Source organism: Neolamprologus multifasciatus, chromosome 12, assembly GCF_963576455.1.
Source record: "Neolamprologus multifasciatus chromosome 12, fNeoMul1.2, whole genome shotgun sequence".
NCBI classification, from domain to species: Eukaryota; Metazoa; Chordata; class Actinopteri; order Cichliformes; family Cichlidae; genus Neolamprologus; species Neolamprologus multifasciatus.
The window spans coordinates 32,526,413-32,549,361 of record NC_140450.1 but is presented as its reverse complement, the minus strand read 5'-3'; the positions used below and the strand labels follow the sequence as shown (position 1 = coordinate 32,549,361).

Sequence of the window (22,949 nt, the reverse complement as noted above, 5' to 3'; positions counted from 1 at the left end):
TGTATTTCAAAGTTATGTTTGACTTTATGACTTTTTGTGTCGTTACTGGGATGCTTAGGACTCATATTGCACTGCTGGAAATAGTTTATTTTGATGCATATGCTGCTTTTTTGCAAATTTGCAGTATAATATTTATTTTCGTTTTTCCTGCAGTATATAAAAATTGGTGTATTTCAAAAATAAAACTATGAAGACACTCAAAATAAATTTCCTGTGGTGGGAAACTATTTTGTGCAACTTTTTTGTATTTACAGTTTTGAGGGATAAGCCTCTTAAATTTCTCTAACTAGAAATATATGTTAAAAAAGCAAAAACAATTTTCAATTTTTTTGTAGTTTATTGCACTTTTTTGCAATTTATGTAATTACTATGCACTTAATGCAGACATATTATTAAAATCGGGGCTATAATGGTTGTATTGATGTATAGCAACTTGAAATGCTCCCAAAAATGGCTCCACAGCATGTAAAAATATAATATAAGCTCTGGCGGACTTGGTTCGATGGTAGGTCTTAAAGGGTTAAACTGAAATTTTGTTTTCTTGGACAAAAGATGTTCTGTGATATTTTTCCGACAGAGCTTGGAGGCAAAAGAAAAGTTTGAACAATCAACAAATCAACAAACCACCCACTGTCATTTAAGTCTCCCCATGTAGTTGTCATGCACACATCTGAAGAGGATTAAGAAATATTCAAGATTAAGATGTTTCAAATATTTCTTTATTTTGTTTTGGACCTGCATGAAATTAACACAAGTTACAAAAAGGCAGATCACAACAATATGTTTTAATCTCTCTATTACAAAAGGTTGTTGTAAACACCATTGCCCTACTTTCTAATTGAATTCTAATCCTCATTCACTTCAGTATAACTGTTTATGAGTTGCTGCCAAGGAAGAGAATTAGAGTGTTTATGCTACACTGTCCTGTGAGGAAAATCAAAACGAGGCTGTCGGACTCTCCGTCAGCCTGTCTGATGAAATTATCAGCAGAAATTCAGTGACACGGACCAGGGAGCCTTAGAATCTGTATCCATCAATAGGATCATGCTAGGATCACACGCTTCCTTTATTTGCTATCATGTTAGCCTCCCATAATTGATTTTGGCCTGAAGGAGTGTTATCACCAAAGCTCTAAAAGGTCATGTAGTGCACGGTGACAAACCTATCTGTCGAGAAAGGCAGACAGCACTCAGACAGCCACGTCTGTCTGGAGTTGAGGGAGAAGGTGACCTCATTTTATATACACCAGACAGCTAATCTACCCACGGCACTGCGCAGGACATGCATAGAGCCCATTGAAAGGTGCATATAGCAAAGCTACAGTTTTGCAAAGCAACTTCAGTGAAAAGGAAACTGTGGATGCTATAAAGTGTTGGTGTTTGGTTTTCTGACACTATAGTCAGTGGTCTTCTAGCATAGCAGAGGCATATCATCCCTTTGTGCAAATGATGTGGGAAGTTTTCAAAGGCTTGTGTGATTTAGAGAGAGGGAACAGTGCTGCCTTTGATCTGTGCTGCTGTCTGTGTTGAAGATGTACAGGCCCCGGCCCTGCAATGGCACCACAGCGCTCAACCAACAATCGCCCCAACCTCCCTCCACCCACTTTCATCCCCAGAACACACAGCCCCCCAGCCCCGGCTAAGCACAATGGATACAAAGGGCCGAGGGTGCTATAGCGACAGAAGCTCTATCCCTCCACTGGCAGGGCCCGGGAGCCCCCGTACCCTCGTAAATCACCTGCCTAACAATGAGCCTTAGTTTACCCCCCCTCCCCTCCTCTGTCTTCCTCTGTCTTCTTCCCTTGCTGTGGCATCAAGAACCTTCTTGCCTCCCATAAACACTCTAATTACCTTGGTGTGAAAGTACCTCCTTTGTTTATTTTTGTGTGCCACACTGTTCCTGTAACCCTCCTACAACACTTTTGTCTCATTACAGAGCAGCCTGCAGAAAAGTCACATTAAAATTTTAATAATGTTGCTGCTTGTTTTCCACGGCTCTATATGGAACACCTAATTATGCCTCAACCTCAGTTTAAACCTTCGTCTGCTGGATGTGACAGTCACAAAAGTTTCTGTTCACATTTTCAAACAATCTTTGGAAAGAGGCGCACATGAGGCAAATTGAAAGGCGCTACTGTTGTTCAGGTGGAAGGCTGGATTGTCAGTAATCTTAGTGTTGATGGTACAGTTTTTCTTTACAGCTTGTTAACATCTAAAGCAGTGTTTGTCAAAGGTTCTTCTTTCAAGATTTGTTCATTTCCATAGGTCTTATCCATGATAGCAGCATGGCTCTAGGGATGACAGTGTAAGCTCTTCTGTTAGTTGCAGAGGGGCTTTGGTACTGAATGAAATGGCATCTGTTAGATGATTGCCATGAAAGTTTAGTCACTATACTGGTGTCACTTAAAGTTTGCACACTACTGTTGACTATATAGGCAGTGCATTCTTTCTATGAACTACTATCTGCAGGGAATGTGTGTTGTTTTATTTTCTTGACAACTGCTTATCCACTCAACTTCACTTTTGTGAGGTGTATTGCTGAGCACCTAAAGACCCAATAGCTGTTGTCATTGATACCCTTTTCTACCTTAGTAGGAGAAGAATGAGTAGGCTGCTGTCTGTATATGTTATGTAGATATCTAGAAGCAATGTGAAGAAACATATATCAACTCTTCTGTGTTTTTTTAAAATAGCAAATGTAGCTAGGCTTTATTGCTTTCAGAGTCTACATTTTAACCATGATCTTTTCCTAACCCTAACCCTAAGCACATTTGGTTCCTACATCTTAACAAAAGTTCATCTTCTGTTTATCCAGTTCAGGGTTTCATTGAGACTTGAGCCTCTCTCAGCTGTCATAGGTCAAACGGTTGGGTACGCCTTGGACAGGTCAAACAACTCACTCTAAAAATATGGGGCGATCATGGCTCAAGATTTGGGTGTTTGTCTTGTAATCGGAAGGTTTCCGGTTCGAGCCCCGGCTCGCACAGTCTCGGTCATTGTGTCCTTGGGCAAGACACTTCACCTACCGCCTACTGGTGATGGCCAGAGGGGCCGATGGCGCAATATGGCAGCCTCGCTTCTGTCAGTCTTCCCCAGGGCAGCTGTGGCTACAACTGTAGCTGCCTCCACCAGTGTGTGAATGTGAGAGTGAATGAATAGTTGTATCGTAAAGCGCTTTGAGGGGTCCCGAAAAGCGCTATATAAATGCAATCAATTATTATTATTATTAACATGTATGTCTTTGGACTGCGGGGAGGTAGCCGGAGTACCTTTAGAGAACTCATACAGGCAGATTATTCGAGTTCCACACAGAAGGGCCCCAGACACCCGATGGATTCATATCCAGGAGGCAACGGTGCTAACACCACCCCACCTTCATATCCTCCTACCAAAGAGGACGTCAACGAAATAAATTAGAAGTTGAGTTCTGAAGACAAGTATGTTCAGTGGGCTGCAGGCTTAGCCTGTCTTTTATGTGTGTGTGTTCACAGCTTGTTGATGACTGCAGCGTTTTGTAAACTCAAATGGTTACCACTTGCTTCAGTAACTATGAGCTGCGAGACAGCTCATAGTTACTGAAACAACTGACGAGCGATTGTCATTTTTTTGGTCATGACTAGTAGCGCTGCTCAATTAATCGAATTTTAATCTCGATTACGATCTGGGCTTTCAACGATCATTAAAAATGACTGAGCCGATTATTAGCCCCTCCCTCGTGCTTTACTCTCGCGCTGCTCCGTGTGGCAAATCGAGCGCACCTCTCTGCATTTCGAACACGTGTCACAACAATTAAGAGCAGCGGTCTCCAACCTTTTTATTTATGCCGTTTTTCGTTTATGCCCGACAATATTTTCACGGACCGGCCTTTAAGGTGTCGCGGATGAATACAACAAAATAAAACTAGTACCTGTACCGAAGAAAAGAAAATTTATTCATAACACACCTGAAAAGACCCAGGAAAAATTATAAAAACGATAACAAAATAACGCTGAAAACCGATAAAAACCCTGAAAACTATACATTTCACACCTGAGCCTCAACTCTCGCGGCCCGGTACCAAACGACTCACGGACCGGTACCGGTCCGAGGCCCGGGACCACTGATTAAGAGGACCCGAGGGAAGCTCGGAAAGCTAAGCAGAAATTATTTGGAGAGGAGAGTGACTGCCGTTGGTTGAAAAGAGAGGTAAAAAAACTTCAGTGGTGTGGAAACATTATGGGTTCGCGGAGTCAGACGTGGATCAAGTAGACATAGTGTGTAAACTTTGCTACAGTGTCGTAGCTGCACCACAGAGCAACACTGCAAAGTTCACTAAACATAGATGTTTACATTTTTCATTTATTTCTTATATTGCAAACATTTGCACTGTTATCAGTATTTGCACACTATTTTATATTATTTATTATTTTTTGACAATCTTTAAAGTCATTATTCAACACATTGTTATTGTTAAATAAATATTGTCAAATAATCGAGATCTCAATTTCAGTGAAAATAATCGTGATTATCATTTTTGCCATGATCGAGCAGCCCTAATGACTCGCTCATTTAGTCTCATGTTGGATCTTTAAGGTCCATGTAATTATTCTGCTTGCTGTGCTTCTTCTTTAGCCACTTCTTTGTTGCGTTGGCGGTATGTTTTGTGTCATTGTCATACTGAAAGACTGATCCACGACCCATTTTTAGTGTTCTGGCTGAAGGAAGGAGGTTCTCATCCAAGATTTTCTAGTACATGGCATGATTTGCGAAAACCTTTTGGGCAAACATCCTCAAAGCATAATGTTTCCACCTCCGTGTTTAACTGTGGGGATGGTGTTCTTTGAGTCACACTCAGCCTTTCTATTCTTCCAACCACGGCAAGTCGAGTTGATGCCAAAGCTTGATTTTGATTTCATCTGACCACAACACTTTCTGCCAAGCCTTCTCTGAGTCATTTAGACGTTCACCGGCAAACTTAAGAGGGGCCTGGACATGTGCTTTCTTGAGTTGGCGGATTTGCAAACTTGGAAAATCAGCAGGAGATCAAATAATTATTTTCCCCCACTGTATCATGTAAAGCTGGATAATGTCTGGACTGCAGTTTGAGAGCAATACTGATGAATCATTGCAGCTAAATGCTGGCAACCTGAATCAGCTGTGTTGTTTGCAGGCACGCCCCATTTCTTCTCAAACAAATAGCTGCAATCAGTCACTCACACTGAGAGCCTCAATCATACACTGTACTAGGTTACAAATCTAATGAATGTATTATACACTGAGGTAGGAGAGACGTCTACCTACTACACTGCTCAACCTAAAAGTAAAATGCAGAAGGCATGTGCCATTATTATATGTTTTATTCAACTTGCTTCAACATTAAGAGTCAAGTTCGTGGCAGTGGCCCATGAATCAAAGTGGGAACTGCTCGGAAGGGAAGGGTAAGTCGTTTTTGTGTCTCATCTTGGTCCGGAGCTAACGTGGAAGGACAGAAAATTTTAATTCAAGGATTATGCAGATTCTTCTTGCTCAGGTGAACAGGAAGAGAGAGAGGTTTGAAGGGATGGGCTGTGGGCTATTTATATTCCTCTGGGCCAGCTCAAACCTTCATCCTTCAGATCAGCTCCAATGTTGGTGGACTTAATGCCTGTCCTGCTGCACCTCCCTCCCATTTGATCACAATCCATTAAACCATTACCTTCACTAAAAGCACTAAGAGGTGCATCTGAAATCTGCTTCCATTTCCTTTACCATGCACGACATAGGCGAACAGACAGGCTAAATATCTCTGAAGGGCACTACCTCGCCCCGGTGGGAACATTCTGCGTAACATGAAAGTCTACTTATTCTCTTGAAGACGGGCACGATACTCTCCCATCTAACTGACTGTTCGGCTTGGCTGTTAAATCCAAAAACTGAACCGTGTGTTTAAAATAAAGCTCTTCTTTTGCACGAGACCCCCAGCGCCACCTGAGGAATGTGACCTAACCTTTACAAGCGTCCAGCAAGATAACTAAACAAGGCTAAATGGAAAACAGTCTTCGAATTTTATAGTATAGCTGGAGGTGTTCAAAGTCTTGATTTAATTATCCCCATGAGTTTAACATACCGCTGTGACATTTTTACTATGTGACTTACAAGCATGTAAACGGTGATCGAATGAGAAACAGAAGCAGCACAGAGCCTTGTTTTTTCAGGAGGATTTGCCAGAACAAAGATAACTGGGTTTTTTTAATAGATTTGGAATTAAACCTTTCTTTTCTGTTTTACTTGAGTGTTCTTTAATAAACGCTGATGCAGTGTGAATATTTAGGTGCATTGCCAGATTAGGGAGCGAGTTTCATCCAGGCCAAATAAATAACTAGCAGAGTTGCTTTCAAAGTTCTTAGGAAATATCTGCAAGCCTGCATTTAGGCAGACAAATCCACTAATGAAAAAAAATAACTACTCAGTAGGGGAAGCCTTAAATCTCAGCAGGTTACTTTACCTGGAATTAGTGTAAATTCTCAGCTCTTTTGATGGGAACAGAATCAAACCTCGTGGTGTTTGCCGCTTCCTGCAAAGCACCACTTTTGCACCTGTGTGCAATGCAGCCATTGTGAGCATTCAAACTCTTTGAGTGCATGTGCCTGTCCCATCGTATAGCACCACAGATTCACTAATACTTGTTGACTCTTCAATGTGCCTGACGGACTTTTAATGCAATCTGGCATCGCCTCGGGCTGAGGCACCCTACACATCTGAACAGACTGGGAAAAGACTTGACATTATTTAGTCTGAAATTTGCGATGCTTTACTGTTGTTGTTTGTTTGTTTGTTTGTTTTTTCCCACAGGGTTGCACACGCACACACTTGAAAAGATGGCACAGTTTGTCGTAAACTGGAGCAGGGATGTAGGGTCCTTGTAATTGCTGGGATATTTGAAAGAAAGGGGCACTAGTCTCTGAATTGCTTCACAGTGTCTAAAAGTGATTGTTGAATGTAGAGAGTGAGGACAATGGCACAGGAATGTGTAAAAATATCAGCGCTCTTTACACTCCTCCTTCTCCAGGGACTTTACTTTCATTACTTTTATCTATTCATTTCCAACAGAATTCCCAAGAAGCTCACTGTTGTAACCAGCGGCAGGCAATTCTCTCCAACAATTGTGGAATTCAAGCTGACGTGTAAAAAAAATATTCTGATGTTAATTAATTGTTTGATTTTAACTCCAGAAAGTAAGCTGCTCAACAGGGCCTCCAAAGTGTAGCGCTTTACAAATTTGCCTAACAAGCAGAAGGTCTCGAGTTCAACTCCAGGATCGCACGCAGAGCCCTTTAAAGTTGTGTTACGAAGTAAAAGAGATAAAATAAAAAATCAAACATGTGGAGCTGCCTGCTGTGTTCGTATGGGCTCAAAATGTGATCATAAATATTTTGTACTTGTAAATCAGTTTTGTATGTGTAAAAAAGATTTGTATGTGTAAAAAAGATTTGTGTGTGGACTTAGCCAAAAAAAAAAACATGCAAGTTACAAGTACGAATTTTGACCCTATTTTTCTTCCTTTCATCTGATTGGTCAATGTCATGTCAATCACAAATGTAACAATCCAATCAGAGAACAGATGGGTTTGGCTGTCGGAGGGGCGCTTTTCTGAACTGCAGGTCCTTGAAGGGTGATACAGTTTGAAGCTGGAGGATCTCTATATAAATATCCGATAGCAGCTAGGTCCCCTAACTTTCAGCAGTTGTGGTATATCAGTGGTTAGAAATACCATTATTACTTTAGGATTAGTTTAACACAAAGTCAGGGCTGACCCAGGACCATTGCTGTGAGTCACAGTGCGCAGCATAAAGGTCCTTTCACATCGGACGCAGGATGTGCTACTAATGCTAATGCTAACTGCTAACTAAAAGCAAAGGATCCAGAATTTGTTGCGCTGGCTGCTGAGCTCTGTGGGTTTTTGCAGCAGCTCTACCTGTACTAGATGCACCTGCTCCTTGTCGTTTCTATCTCTGACTTTATGTCCTCTACAAGAGTTTCTGTTTTTTTTGCTAGTTCTTCAAATGTTCAATAAAAACATCTATGCTAATTCATAACGAAGAAAGCTTTGTAATGAAGACTGTCATTTCCAAAACACTGCCCGCCCCCACCCCGCGGTCCGCAGCGCTGTCACACAAAAATCACCAAAATCGGACGACCACAGACTGTTTTCCTTCATGGTGATGAAGGAAAACGCTGGGTTGCCATGTAAAAGGGCATTTATTCCCTTCCACACACAAATCTTTTTACACACACAAATCTTTTTTACACACACAAATTCTTTTTACACATTCAAAACTGATTTACAAGTACAAAATATTTATGACCACATTTTGAGCCCATATTGTTCGCCCCCTGTAAATAAAGGAGAGGCTGAAAGTAGGTTTTTCTGCAAAAGTAAGCTGCTCATCTGTCTCAAGATAAGTTTCTCAGGGTTTTTGGCTAAAAGATGGAGGCCTTAGGCATTAGTGCAACTGAAGAACTCAAATAATAACCATATATACCAATAGACATCCTCTTTGGACGACTCCATTACAGATGCAAAAGACATGCTCAGCTGAAATGAAGGCGACAGAAAGCATATTTTAGGCCGTAAAAGTTAATGATTAGCTGCATGTCATCGTCAGACGGGTTCAGATTCTGCTGTTTGCACCTCTTTCAGTGTCCCAATTATGCATGACGAGATGGAAAACAAGGAAAAGCTTAATCCGGTTATACTTGTTTTTATAAATCTCGCTGTGCAATTACGGCAGTGCAACATAAAAACAGAAAATAGAACCTTTTGATCTGAAGTGATGTCATTTAAAAAAGCTTTATTTCCCCAAATGAAGGGAAAATTGCCTTTTTGCACAACAAAAGCCCCCAGTAGATTGGACTCTAATCCTCTGCATCGCTGACTAGCCATTTTTCAAGGGGAAAATAAAACATGATAGTATTAGATAAGGGCTTTTTTGCAAGCTGTGCCATTGTTAGGATAAACAGCAGTCAGCCTACAGAAGAGCACATCATCTTGCCCTCAGACATACATATTGTTTGCCATCCGGCCCCTGCGCTGTGCAGTGATGGTCTTAAAACAACGCAGGGCAGCAAAGTCAGATTTATCTTGGAAATGACTTTTTATGCATTTTTTTTAAAATCCTGTTTTGTGTATGGTGGCATAGTTCGGCCAAACCTACTCACCCCTTTATTAAAGCTTTATGACAAAGTGCTGTTTCCTGAGAAATGTGTTCTGGGCTCATTGTGAAAGGAATTCAGAATTAAATGTCATTAATCCCTCTTTTGAAATTGAATATTCTACAAACGTTTTTTTACGTAATGAAGCGCCACATATATTGGCTCCTCACTTCTGGACCACCTTTTGTTACTCCTCAGTTTTTCTTCTCTATATTTTCCTGCCACCGTGAAAAGGTGAAAAAGCATGATTTTAACAGATGTGGCTTCATCCGAGTTGTCTGGCTGTCAAAGCGTGCATTGTTGCCAAACATTAACCTTTCTACCATCTGTTTCACACCATACACCCTGACAGGCTAAAGCCGACTTCTGGAGCTTTGATTACAACTCCTGGATTATTCATACACCTTGTACATGTTTTCTACAAGGCCTAGGTGTGGAGATAACTAGACTCACGGGGATACAGCATTTGTCTGACAGCAGTCTTCTACGCTGAACACATTTTAGGCCTTATTTTAATATGAAGTCTTGATTGTAATGTACTGTCAGGGTTTTTAGTGTGCTGAAGCCGTCTTCTCTGCCCTTCCACTGTTGCTCATTGCTGGAAGGGAAAGCCTTATTATAAGTGCCCGAAGTAGAGATGAAAAGATCTGTTTGTCAATGAAATGATCAAGACTCGCACGCCTCAGTCACCGTGTGTGACTGTGAGATTTTGCAGAGATGCTGATGAACCCATAAAGTATGACTCACTCCACGATTGTGGTGACTTTCACCCAGAGCCAGACGGTTATCACTATGTGACGTGTACACGCTTCCCCTCCGGATGGGGAATCCTTCTGACTTATACTCTTACTTTTCCCTCAGGGGAGATTTTTGTGAAACATCTCAGTCACTGCAATGGACTGCAATGCAAGCTGATATAAACATCCATGCTCCCCTTTAGGAATCATTATAACTGCCTCGGTGTTCCTCTGTGTTTTCCTATAATGCTGTTATGAAATAAAAATTTCAATTTGCAACCAACCCATTTTAATGAATCACATTCCCATCAGCCTCACCTGCACTGCGCTTAGTTCCAATAACCAAATGTTAACACGCAAAATGAAGATGGTGTGCAGATGGCAAGCTGATGTTAGCACAGCTCTGCCCAGGCTCTTAGAGAGCCACTGGGGTAGTTACAGATATATAATCTTGATTGAACTGCATGGAAATCTGGCAAACGATAAACACAGCATTAAAAACAATAAATCGAGCAAATGCAGAGCACGATTTATAGATGAAGTAAAGAGCATTGTTTCTTTTCTCATCTGCTCCCTTGAGCATTCCAAAGCACTTAATAGATTTTTAAAAGGGTTATGAAGCTCGCTCAGTGTTTAAATGGCTTAAACGGAATATGATATCGCATATGAGAGAGAAATGCACTTCAACTTTTTTTTTTCTTAAGGTAATGTTGCTCGGCAGAATTCTAAATAGTATTGTTCAAAGTAAATAGATCTAAACGCAGTGGTGCATGCTGGGCCAGGTCTTTCATTAAGAACAAATGGAGCAGTAAGAGTCGAGGACATGAACTGCCAAGCTGGTGGAATGCAAAACCTCAGCCATTTCCCCTCCGTTTGGGATTTCTCCTTTCTCCGTTTGAGTCTTTTAGTGCAGTCATCCTTTCTCTCTCTCTCTCTCTGCTGTCTTTTCGGACCTCTCTCAAAGTTGTCCTTAGCTAAGCTTCCATCTGGGTTATTAGATTAACATTCCTACTCGCTCTTGGTCACAGTCACAGATATTTGAATGCGAATTCTTTCACGTACGTCCCTCCCCTCCCTTATATCAAGTGCAGCGAGAGGAACGCCACAAAGAGCTGGAGCAAAGGAGCTGTGTGCGCTTGTGTGTGTGCAGGGTGTAAAAATTTGCAGAGTATGGGGTGCCTCCGCTTCAATAGGGGCAACTTTTGTTTTGTGTGTGAGCCGCTGGCCCCCCCCTACACCTCCCTCCTCTCTATCGCTCTCCGTCTATGCCAATAAGGGGGAGGGGTCGACAGGCTGACAGACAGACGCAGCTGGAGTGCATAGAGGGAGCTGGTCCCACCCCGCTAAGATGCCAGAGATAGACCCAATGAGAGAAAGAGAGGGAGGAAAGAGAGTGCTGCTACATTTCCAGCTCTCTGCCAGTCTGTGAACCCTCCTTTTTATTAACGCACCCAATTTTCTCAGCCCTGGAGGTTTTTATTCTCTGGCTGCCTAACTTTCTTTTTGTTGAGTGAGTATAGTGTGTGTGTGCATGAGCATAGGGTTCAGCTTGCCTCTGGTCCCTTTTTTTAGGCTCCTGCTTTTGCTACTGAGGGAAGATTCTGCCTTTGTCCTCTACCTCTCACCAGTCCATAAACAGCCCAAATACAACATCTCTCCAAAGGAGAAAGTAGAGGTCCTCTTTCATCTGTGAGAAACCAGCCTATTTACAAAATTACAGTGGATGTGAAAGGATTTGACTTTCAAAGTAAAAGTATTTTGGTTTTCCACAAGAAATGCCTGTTGCAGAGCACTGCTCAGTCTTCCTGCTGCCATATAAATGAGCAGATCAGCGATGTGGTCTGTTGGGTCCTGGAATTCAACAGTCTTATGACATTCTGATGGAAGTGATGCAAGTGTCAGTGTTATCTAGTGATATCTATTGCAAAAATCAAAACTACTAGGAAAAAACTATCTACACACTACTGTAGCATTATAGACATAAATTAAGAAAAAAATAAGATGCATTATGCAGATATTCTGGAGTTAGGTGTAGGATTATTGCATTGGTAAAAAGTTATTAATTCTTTTGGTTTTGTTTGATAATTCTCACTGTAAACTCTCCTAAATGTCTCTTAAGGGCCACACAGTCTACACCATTACTGTGATTATTAACCACATACATGACATTTTGAAGTCAAACTCTACTCTACTTGAGCAACTCAAAGCACTTTTGTCTCATTCACCCATTCACACACAAACATATTCTCACAAGCACTTTTTCTATACATCTTAGTGCCTATTGTAAAAGCACTATAGAAATACAGGCCATTTACCATTTACCATATTGTCTTAACATTCACTCTCCAGTGAATGCAACAGGACCAACTCAGGGATTGCCCAAGGATACTTTGGGATGCAGACTGGAACAACCAGGGAATCGAACCACCAACTAACCTTCTCATTAGTAGATGTTTTGCTCCACCTTATGAGTAGGGATGAGTATCGTTTAGGTTTTATCCGATACCAGTACCAAACCGGTACTTTTGAAATGGTGCCGGTGCTTAAAGAATGGAGAACACACATTTTATCCAAAAACCTCTTATGTTCAGCTGTTGTTGTTTTTTTTGTAAAAAAAAAAAAGTATATATATATATATATATATATATATAGGGCATATATGGTCGGTCTATCTATCTATCTATCTATCTATCTATCTATCTATCTATCTATCTATCATGAGCGTCCGTAATCATTTTATTTTGAAAGGCACAGCGCCACACTTCCTGTGTTTCCCTCGCTAACTCCGTGTGGCTGGACGTAGCCGAGTAGAGGATGGCTGCCTGCATCTGAGCTGCTGCCTCTGCGCTCACAGAGGGAAAACCCAACGTAAATAAACAGGGAAAGCGTGAGGAGAGGAGAGGAGGGAAAGAAGAACTTTTTCCGACAGGAGGAAGTATCTATCACACGTTTCCCCGGGAGGTTTTTCTTTTTTCCTTCTTTCTTTCTTTTTTTCTTTTTTTAAAATTTTGCTGGAACCAAACGGGATTTTGGACCATGCCTGCTGAAGTGAAACAGGTAGTGCTGCCGTGCCCGCCGGTCTGTTTTCTGCCCCTCTTACCGTATCTCCAGCCTCTCGCACTCTTCCGCTGTCTCCCGTGCTCCCAGTTAATTGTTTGGCTTCTGTTGCGTTAGCGCTCATTTTCATCTGGTAGCGTCACTCTTTATGGCTTTCATGTGTTTTTTTTCCCCTTTCGCTCACTTGAACATATAAGAGCAGTGATTGTCAGATTTATCGATGTCCTTCAGGAGGAAAACGCGTGCGTGCGACTGGTTAGCACATACACTACATGGACACATGTGCAGTCCGTGTGCATGTGATGTGTCTATGTGATATTTACATGCATGTGTGCAGACTGCTGCAGGACATCAGATATAAGAGTATTTACTTACACCACTTAGTGACAATTTGACTCTGAAAACACGACCATGAGATGTGTTTAGTGGTGTCCCTGTGCGCGCACATATGCGTGTGTTTGTGTGATTGGCTTGCATCAAAGCAGCAAAGTGACTTACGACCTCTCTGACACATTCATGGGCTCTGATGTGTCAGTACCACCTATAGAATGACTGCTGACCCAGAGATGAGCAGTGAAGTATTGAAAGTTTGTCCCTGATCATCGCCTGCAAGGCTCTGAAAGCGCCCAGGCCAAGATTTATAGCTCACAGGGCTGAATTACCAGGAGTGTGAGAGACATGGCATTAAAACCCTTTTGTCTTTCACTTGCACAGATACCGCAGGAATGTGCTTTTGTTAGCTCTTGCCAGTGTGTTACTGTGTCTGTGTGGGTTTGTGCGTACCAGGGCATGATGTGCATACATTATTGGAAGTGTTCCCTGTGTTTGAAGTGCATCCACACAGGCAGCCTACACCATCACAACACTCCTTCCCCAGCCAAGCTCGGCAGCGCTGAGATGCTCAGAAAAAAAAGAAGGAAGACGACATCCAAAAACAGAGATAGTGGACGAAAAAAAATGACTGAAGGAGGACAGTCTATCATTCACACTTGTTTCCTCAAGAAGGGTGGAGTTCCTGAACCTCTGTCTGGCAGCTTTCCATACTGCTCTGATAATAATACGCTAACAGTTGCCCTGTGGATGAGTGCCACCTAATAACCGGAGGAGCTTTTGCCAAAAATAGGAACAGATTTTTGGGCTTCTGGTCAAAAAGTTGCCTTTGACTTCGATTATATGATTAAGATGAAATGCATGCTAACAACTTGAGAGCATTTCCTCTCCAGAAACATCTTGAAATGGGTCAGAGAGGTGCCCCTTAGAGTCCATGACCCTCGCAAGGTCAAGATGTTTCACATACTTTATGCTCTGCCGGCATCGTGGTGTGGCCTTTTAAACTCGGATGGACATTCCTCAGATGGGGGAGCACCTGCTTTTGACAACGCAGTAGTTGAGGTGTGTTCAAGTCACCCTTGTGCCATAAATGGATTCATATTACGGACAGTGTTTTTTGTTTTTTACTCGTCTTTTTATTGGGTTTTTAAGGACAGTATGGAACAGGAGGTGAGCTGCCAGTGCAGTCAGCTGGGATGGGATTGTACTGAACTCTGCATGTCCCTCAAGACGTCAAGCGGCTTTAAATCTCTTGTTATGCTCGGACAATATACTCGGGGAAATGATGATGTCTTGACCTCATCTTAATACTGCTGCAGGGCTTATTGCAAATGAGTTCTTGCCCACTCAAGATTACTGCACAATCCACAATTGGTGGTGGTGGGGCCTGCACCAGACCACATCTGAGTTAAATATAACCTGACCCTTATTTTAGAACTACACCAGCTGGGTAGTGCTCAAATCCTCCAAATTTATCCACAGAGGCCACAGCATCGTCCGCTCGTGAAAAATAGAATAGATCTGGAGAAAAGGAAAGCAACCCAGGAGTCATCAACTTGCCAAGGTCTATCAAACCCAGCTTTGCTTTTTCTCGGCAAACTAGAAGGACCTGTCTGAGTAAGAAAGTAATTAATCAGTTATGCAGCCAAAGACTAAAAGAGGTCTCATCTTCAGGCTGTGAGTTACTGCCAGATTCCTGACAGTGGGGTTTTCAGCAGCTGAGGCTTCTCTCCCTTATTTGATGCTGTTTGATTTCTTACAGAAATTAAATTTCTGTCAAATTTCTTTCTTGTGGGCTTTTTTTTTTTAATGGCAGCTCAGTCCTTATGTGTATTTTTTCATTCCTTTCTTCAGGCTCTCCCTTTACTCCTGCCGAGGGGTTGGGAAGATCAATATTTGAAGACATGTAGAGCATGTGGAATGCCATTGTTTCGGCAAGAGGATGTCATACAAATAAAAAAATAACGCCAATGACCGGAAACATATAAGCGTTCAATAGCTGCTGCGAGTCCATCAATGCAAGGGGGCTGGGTGTAGGATGAGGGATGAGGAGGTGTGATCATGTGGCGCTGCGTGGCTGGTGATACCAGATGGCCTTCCCATCACACAACCTGTCCATACTGGCCATACTCTGTATGTTTCCCATACCGTTCCCATGGCTGCTCTTATTGCATGACCTATGACAGAACATGGTTTGACATGTCACAGTATCCGCACGCCAATCACACCACCACCTACTGCGGCTCTGTTTTTGCTTTTAAGCAATCTGAACTTAATTTACAAGCTGACACCGTATCTGTGCCGCTTCACGATAACTACCCGCTGTGATCATGTGACCTGTGCCGCTTCCCCCGTCAGCACATGTAGCTTCTCAATAATGTAGGTTGCAGTCACTTTGTCTTTTTAAATTTTTTTTATAAGCTTTAAATATTAAAAAAGACATGTTTTGGTCAAATGCTTTATTCATCCAATCTTTTTCAATACAAACTGTTTTTCTGCCTCAGATGCTTTGTCATGACTACATGCCAGTGCCCCTAGTGTAAATGCTACGTCGCTGATATCAGACATCAGCCCAATACTGATTCAAGTATCTGTGACAACTATAATTAGGGCTGTTCGATATAACGATATATATCGGATGACGATATAAAAACGTCTATCGTTTCATTTTACGCTATTGTTTGTTTCGTTGTGTCGCAAAATAAACTGTTTGCGGCAATATTTTCTCATGGTTTTGATGGTCACTGTAGTGGCTATATTAATTTCTTAAAGTTCTCTCTTTCTCTTATATTTAATATAACCACACAACAGATGGACAAGCGCCTGTTTTTATGCGTTGTGGTTAGCAACAACGACGGCAACACCATCGAGTGTCCGCTTGTTTATGTTCCACATAAACCTTTCACAATAAAGCTCAAGATCCTGTTGAGACTTTTCAAAATAAACTGAATCACGTGAAAGAGCAGATTATTTACGGATGAGAAGTAAAAAAGAGCCGCCAGGTGCTAAAAAATAAACCTTAGACTCAAACGTTAGAACAGGCTTTTCCCCGCAGCACGCCGTGTAATAAATACTCACAAAGAAAACGGCGGCCGTTACAACTTATGTCTAAAAATGTATCGTTTCATGCATCCGTTAAAACACTCGACTCCAGCTACATGACGCGCAGCAGGAAACACTTCCCGCAAGTCGAGCTGCCCGAGATTCACAGAATTTACAGAAAATGTTACATTTTTGTGATTTATATCGTTATCGGGACGATAGAATTCTTATATCGGGATATGAGATTTTGGTCATATCGCACAGCTCTAACTATAATTATTCTGTTCAGTTCTTTGTTATTCTATGATAAACATTAACTAGTGCGCACATGCCGTGACATTTGCTGGAACATTTTTCTCGGCGTTTGAAAACATCATTGGGGAAGCCGGTTAGAGGAGCTACATGGTTTCTTTGTCAACAAGTTCTGTTTGCTCACGCAAATTTGTGATTTATGGGCAAACATGTTGTGGTCAGATGGGTTCACAATGACAGGAAAGCCTCAGTGGCTTCTTTTTTTTTCAGTTTCCTTTGCTGAAAATGATCTTAATCCAACTTTGAGAGACTCAGCTAAGGATGTTTTCTGCAGATGGGCTTTCTCAAATGTAGAACGCATCAGGAAAGAGACAGATTTGCTTTTATTGGGGAGTTGGTGGCACTGAATGCATTGCAATCATATTGACTTTGTAGTAGGCAGTTGGACGTTTAAAGACCGGCTTGTTTTTGTTCCCACTTCCAGGTCTGTTGGACTGGTCCGAGAAAAGTTCAGGGCTTTTTGTTTCATTGGGGTTAGACTTGTTGCAGAGATACTGATACTGGCAAAGGACATAATTTGTAGTTGAAAATATTTGATAAATCTCAATTTATGTTATTGCAATGCTCACTATTTCGCAAAAGGTTAAAAATCAAAACAATATGGGGTGTCTGGTTTTTCCCATCTTTGCTATTTACAAGTCATCATCATATAAAGTACAACTGGCTGGAGAGACGACATATAGGAAGAGATGTGTAAACACACATAGGTTAAGATATTCTATGATACTCAAATGAGGTAACCTACTAATATCAAATGCCAATGAATGATCAGATCATTGAAAATTATTTTAAAAAGGTATTAGTGATTATATATTATGCAGAGGCCACGATACGTACAGGTAAAATATATCTGGCAGTAGGGCTGTTCGATATAACGATATATATTGGATGATGATATAAAAACGTCTATCGTTTCATTTTACGCTATTGTTTGTTTCGTGGTGTCGCAAAATAAAATGTTTACAGCAATATTTTTTCATTGTTTTGATGGTCACTGTAGTGGTAACACCATCGCGTGTCCACTTGTTTATGTTCCACATAAACCTTTCACAATAAAGCTCAAGATCCTGTTGAGACTTTTCAAAATAAACTGAATCACGTGAAAGAGCAGATTGTTTACGGATGAGAATTAAAAAAGAGGCGCCAGGTGCTAAAAAATAAACCTTAGACTCAAACGTTAGAACAGGCTTTTCCCCGCAGCACGCCGTGAAATAAATACTCACAAAGAAAACGGCGGCTGTTACAACTTATGTCTAAAAATGTATCGTTTCATGCATCGGTTAAAACACTCGACTCCAGCTACACGACGCGCAGCTGGAAACACTTCACGCAAGTCGAGCTGCCCGAGATTCACAGAATTTACAGAAAATGTTAAATTTTTGTGATTTATATCGTTATCGGGATGATAGATGTCTTATATCAGGATATGAGATTTTGGTCATATCGCACAGCCCTGTCTGGCAGTGTTGAGACACAGATGCATATGAAATACACTGAAGCACAGAATAGTGCAGAGGAGGCACAAAAGCACTGCTGTAGATAACAGGCTAAGCACATGTTTCTGAGCTCAAATCAGTGCACATAACTTTGGAAAATTAGATGAAGAATGTACTTGTGAGTCAGTTTTTAATTTTTAATTTTCTCTGGCTTCTTGGGGTGAGCAGTAGGAGGTGGTGCTAGTATTAAAGTATTGATTTAATTCTTAGATAACAACAGATTTGAGTATTTGCGTACAGTCTAAATCTGTGGCTCAGTCATTCTTTGAGGTTTCCTTCTACCAGAAATGTGGTCCACCAAGTGCTATTTGACCCCAGCAAGTGTTGCACTCCACGATACATTGTAATGTTGTTGTTCTGTATTAAATGGACATGTTTATGGTGTTTGCATTGTGTGGCTGTGTTCTGTGGAGGACTAGGGGTCAACCCTTGGCACATCAGAGACCCCTCCATCCCCTTCACCTCTGCTTATATCTGTCGTAAGTGATTTGGCAGGCTGACAGTGTGACTGATGCAGAGCCTGCGCTCGCTCACTCACTGTCTGACCACTGGCGAGAACCATAATGCTCTCTCAGCTTTCATCATCACGCTGATGGAATTAAAAACAGGTGAGTGGCAGTAAATCAGAAGGCTGGAGATGGATGCCTTCATACGGCAGCCTTTGGAAACAGCAATGGGGAGGAGAAGCATTAAATAGATGGCAGCTTATTATCTTGTAAGAGGAATTTTGTTTTGTTCCTTTCCAAATATGGTAAGTCTTCTGAAGGCGAAGTGTAGACACGCTATCAGCCTACTCTCCCTTCAACACACAAATATGCACACACACACACACACAGGAACAGCAATTGGATCCTCAGCTTATTTACCCTGTTTGTCTGGAGGCTACGTACAGGGCAGGCCTGTTTAGAAGGAAGTGGGCTGCATGGCTTCCCTGACTGAGTCCAATAAACACCTTCCTATCTGTGGCGCTGGAAGCCAACAAGCAACGAGCTGTGTTTTCGATCGGGTAGATAAGAAAGCCACTTGCCCTGGAGAGAGCAAAAGAGGCTCTGTCACATTGTGATAGAGGCTGACCAGAAAGCCTGAGAAAAAGAACTCGTGGAACTGAAATAAAAGTTGTCCTGGAATCTACGTCGAGGCCGCAGTTGCTGTTGTTACATGATCGTTTCATGTCCTTGAGCTGGTGCGATCATATGATACTAACAGTGTGCTCGTTACACAACCTGATGGCCCGTTGTAAAACATTTGAGCGCCACTTTCCTGTTTGGGTTTTTACACTAACAGACTGATAGTCATTTAATAAAAAAATGAAAAAGGGGACTCTTCTCCTTAATGAGGCAATCTATCTGGTGTGTGTATGTGTGTTGTGTCGCCACTGTAATTGGCTTTCCAGTAGGGACTGTGGTTTAAGTTGCAGATGTGACAGGTCTTTGGGCAGCACGGGTGACGAAGGAGCCCGTTGATTGATGGCACCATAGCTGCAAACACCCGTTTCTCAGCACTGTAGAAAAGAAAACTGGCAGATTTTGACCCTAACTGACAAAAAGAGTGTACCGTAACTCTTTCACTATAACAATGACTGATTTCCTGCTAGGCAATGAAAGCTATATTTCAGTCTAGTTTTAAGACTCACCATAAGTGGTTTTACTGGTATTGTGTGTTGTATTTGTCAGAGTAGAAGAAGAGTACATAAAGAGCTCAGTGGGGCTTCCTCCTCCCCTTTTCCCACTCTTCCGTTACTCCATGCTGGGAACACTGCTGTCTGAACCTTTAATCGGAGAAGGGTCTGGTTCTGTGGCTACGGCTTCTTTGACATTTATCTATAGTTCATATATGCTTCCCCTCCTTCATCCTGCAGCTGGGGACCTCTTAGAGAGGCCCTAAAGAGGGGGGTCAATCCTTCATAAAGCTTCTCTCGACTAGAAACACAGGAACAAATGTCTGCCTACTTCTGCATCGCTCCTCTTTAACTCCCTCCAGTACTATTCACGTGGAATGGGCAGTACATGCAGCACAGCCACAGGGTCTGAAGGAGCAGGAGGGCGGCTCACGCTCATCTTGCATGTTTTGTCTGGACTTTCTTTTGAGGGATTAGCCCATTTCCTCCCTCTGGGCAGGCCACTGGAAGCAGTCAGGATGGCGGGGAAAGCATTGATCCGCCGTCATCGTACCATCTGTCTCATTCTGCCTTCTGGGATTAACGATTCCCTCTGACAGCCCTTTAGTAGAGCTCCATCACTGCTGTCTGACCATTCAGATTGCACTGTCATGTGGTAGTGCGAGGAACGTGCACGCTGCGTCTTTTGGTTTATGGTGAAACATTAGACTCTGTGGGTTTTTTTTTTTTTCTTTTTTCAAGGCAGCTGATTCTTTCAGTGAAGCTACAGCAACATAAATGTACAATAACAAAGACACGCATAGCATACCTGAATGATTGTTGCCAGATTTGCTGAAGCAGACTGACTAACTTAGTGAGGCAAACAGCTGCAGTCAGTAATATGCTTGTTCATATAGTATGTGGTAGGGATGCACCGATATCGGTATCGGGTATCGGCCTCGATACCACATTTTCTAAAGTACTCGTACTCCTTAAAAGTCCCCCGATGCCGAGGACCGATACCACGGTCTGAGACCTGTCTATGTTTGAGCGGCATGTAAGGGGTTAATCACAGGCTCCGAGTGCCCGCCCCCAGGCCCCGGCTGCAGCTCGGAGCTGGGAGAAGGCGAGCGAGACAAGTCAGCCATGTGGAACTATTTTAAAGTGAACGAAGACGCGAAAACAAAGGCGGACTGCAAATTGTGCTCAGCGAAATTGTCCAGATGAGGCTCTAAAGGTAGCACATTTAACACAAGTAATTTAATCAAGCACCTAAAATCCCAACACGACAACGAGTACAAAGAGTTTACCCACGCTTATTTACCCACGCTTATTTACCCACGCTTATTAGCACAGAGGAGCATAGCTGATGCTATAGCAGTGGGACGGAAAATAGTTGGGCATTTTAAACATTCCGCCTTAGCCTACTCCCGCCTCGAGGACATTCAGGGACAGCTCAACCAGCCAATTAAGAGACTGCAGCAGGACGTACAGACGCGCTGGAACAGCACGTATTACATGCTCCAGTCCCTCATTGAGCAAAAGCGAGTGCTGGGCGTGTCCGAGCACGAACTCCCCGACTATCTCACTGCTCACCAATGGGCTCTTATGGAGACGACTGTTGCCATCCTCGCCCCCTTTGAGGAACTAACTAAAAAAGTGAGCAGCTACGACGCACTAGCCTCTGATGTCATCCCAGCTGTGACTGTGCTAGTGAGACTTCTAAACAGAGAAACAGACGAACAAATTTAAAATTAAATTTTGGTTTTTTATAATTATTTATTCTGAAAATATGTTGCATACAACATGCTTTTCATTTTAAATAAATGTTCTTAATTCCAAACCTTGTTATGTTTGTTAAAGCTGTTACCTGCAAATTTAAATCATGTTTTTATTAAGTACTCAGTATCGGCGAGTACTGAAATGCAAGTACTCGTACTCGTTTCCAAAAAAGTGGTATCAGCGCATCCCTAGTATGTGGCATATGTGGAGTATATATTTACACCAACTGTTAAATTCTGAGCCGATACAAAAGGTTAAAATAATTTTCAACTTTAGTGCTGATATTTTTGAGTTAGTTTTTGCTGTTTATACTTTCTTTTGTGCTTTAGAAACAAATGAATCTTTATTATTGAGAACAAGTCAGTCATTTAACTGTTCATCGCTTTGAACAGTTTCCCTGCACAAAATTAATTTCACACGACATTAAAATAATGACCACTAACACCAGTTTAAACAGTGTCTGATATCAGTAATTGGCTAATGTCATCCTGTTTGCAAGTATCAGTTTTCAAAGAGAATATTAGCCATAATCATTTTCTTGCTATCTATTGGTGCATCCCTAGTATATATGGATTTGAGCTCGACTGATATTGGACTTTGGGGACTGGAGGTGTTGTGATATAAACTTTGCATACTGTTAGTGTAATGTGTAAGGGAAATAAGGGAGTTGGTGTTCTGTGTAGTCTGCAAACCGGTGAGCCGTCTGCTGTTAACGTCGGGTCAGCAGCGATGCACGCTCTGCTACATGGGCTCCAGAGCGTGCTCAGTGTTGTAAACACTGATATACTGATTTATTTAACAGTGTCTCAGACTGAAAAACATTATTGTCATATTTGAAGTCTGTGTACATCCACCTTACTCAAAGGTTTTGTTTGTGTCAAGAGCACGGGCTGTTTCTGGACTCATAACTGTGGAAAAGAAATGCAAACTGATACTAAACCTTTGTGGATAATCCCAGTATTTAAAATGGTGATTCTGTTAATATGTGATTATTTTAGCTGTGGGTGATTCAATCCAACAAAAAAACAGTTCGTATCTAACAGTAGTAGATCCATGTCTTACTTAGAGCTCAGTCACAAAGCCTGTTGGGTATTTGAAGTGCGAGCTAGCCGTTGCTGACCCGCTGGCAGTTGAAGTGCGCTGATGAGGTCCGCCACTTCATTAGAATGCTGCTCTGAACCTCACAACGCACAATAGTTGAGGAGGAGAGAGGGAAAGTCCAAACCACTGTAAGCCGACCGGCCTTGGGGGTTGCACCGGGCCTCAGCGCCGCCGCAGAGAAACGTTATGCTAACCAGTGGCAAAAGTTCAGCCAAACCAGGAACCTCCTAAAATGGGAAAGATAAACTAGTCGTGAGCTTTTTGAGAGTTGCGGATTCTCCGTGCAGACAGTGGCTTGTACAGAGTTCACCTCCCTCGACAGTAA

General features: G+C 42.1%; 1 protein-coding gene across 14 annotated transcripts in view; it reads left to right on the top strand.

Annotated features, from left to right (window-relative positions):
* Positions 1-22,949, top strand: part of arvcfb (ARVCF delta catenin family member b) — a 299,308-nt gene that overhangs the window by 132,884 nt on the left and 143,475 nt on the right. The window contains exon 1 of one of the 14 annotated variants that reach the window (XM_085180853.1): positions 12,576-12,964. The exons of the other annotated variants lie outside the window; for them this stretch is intronic. Coding sequence (XP_085036979.1) covers positions 12,944-12,964 — 21 coding nt within the window. The 5' untranslated portion in view covers positions 12,576-12,943. Of the gene's footprint in view, positions 1-12,575; positions 12,965-22,949 lie in introns of those variants that run through there. 14 annotated transcript variants of the gene reach the window in all.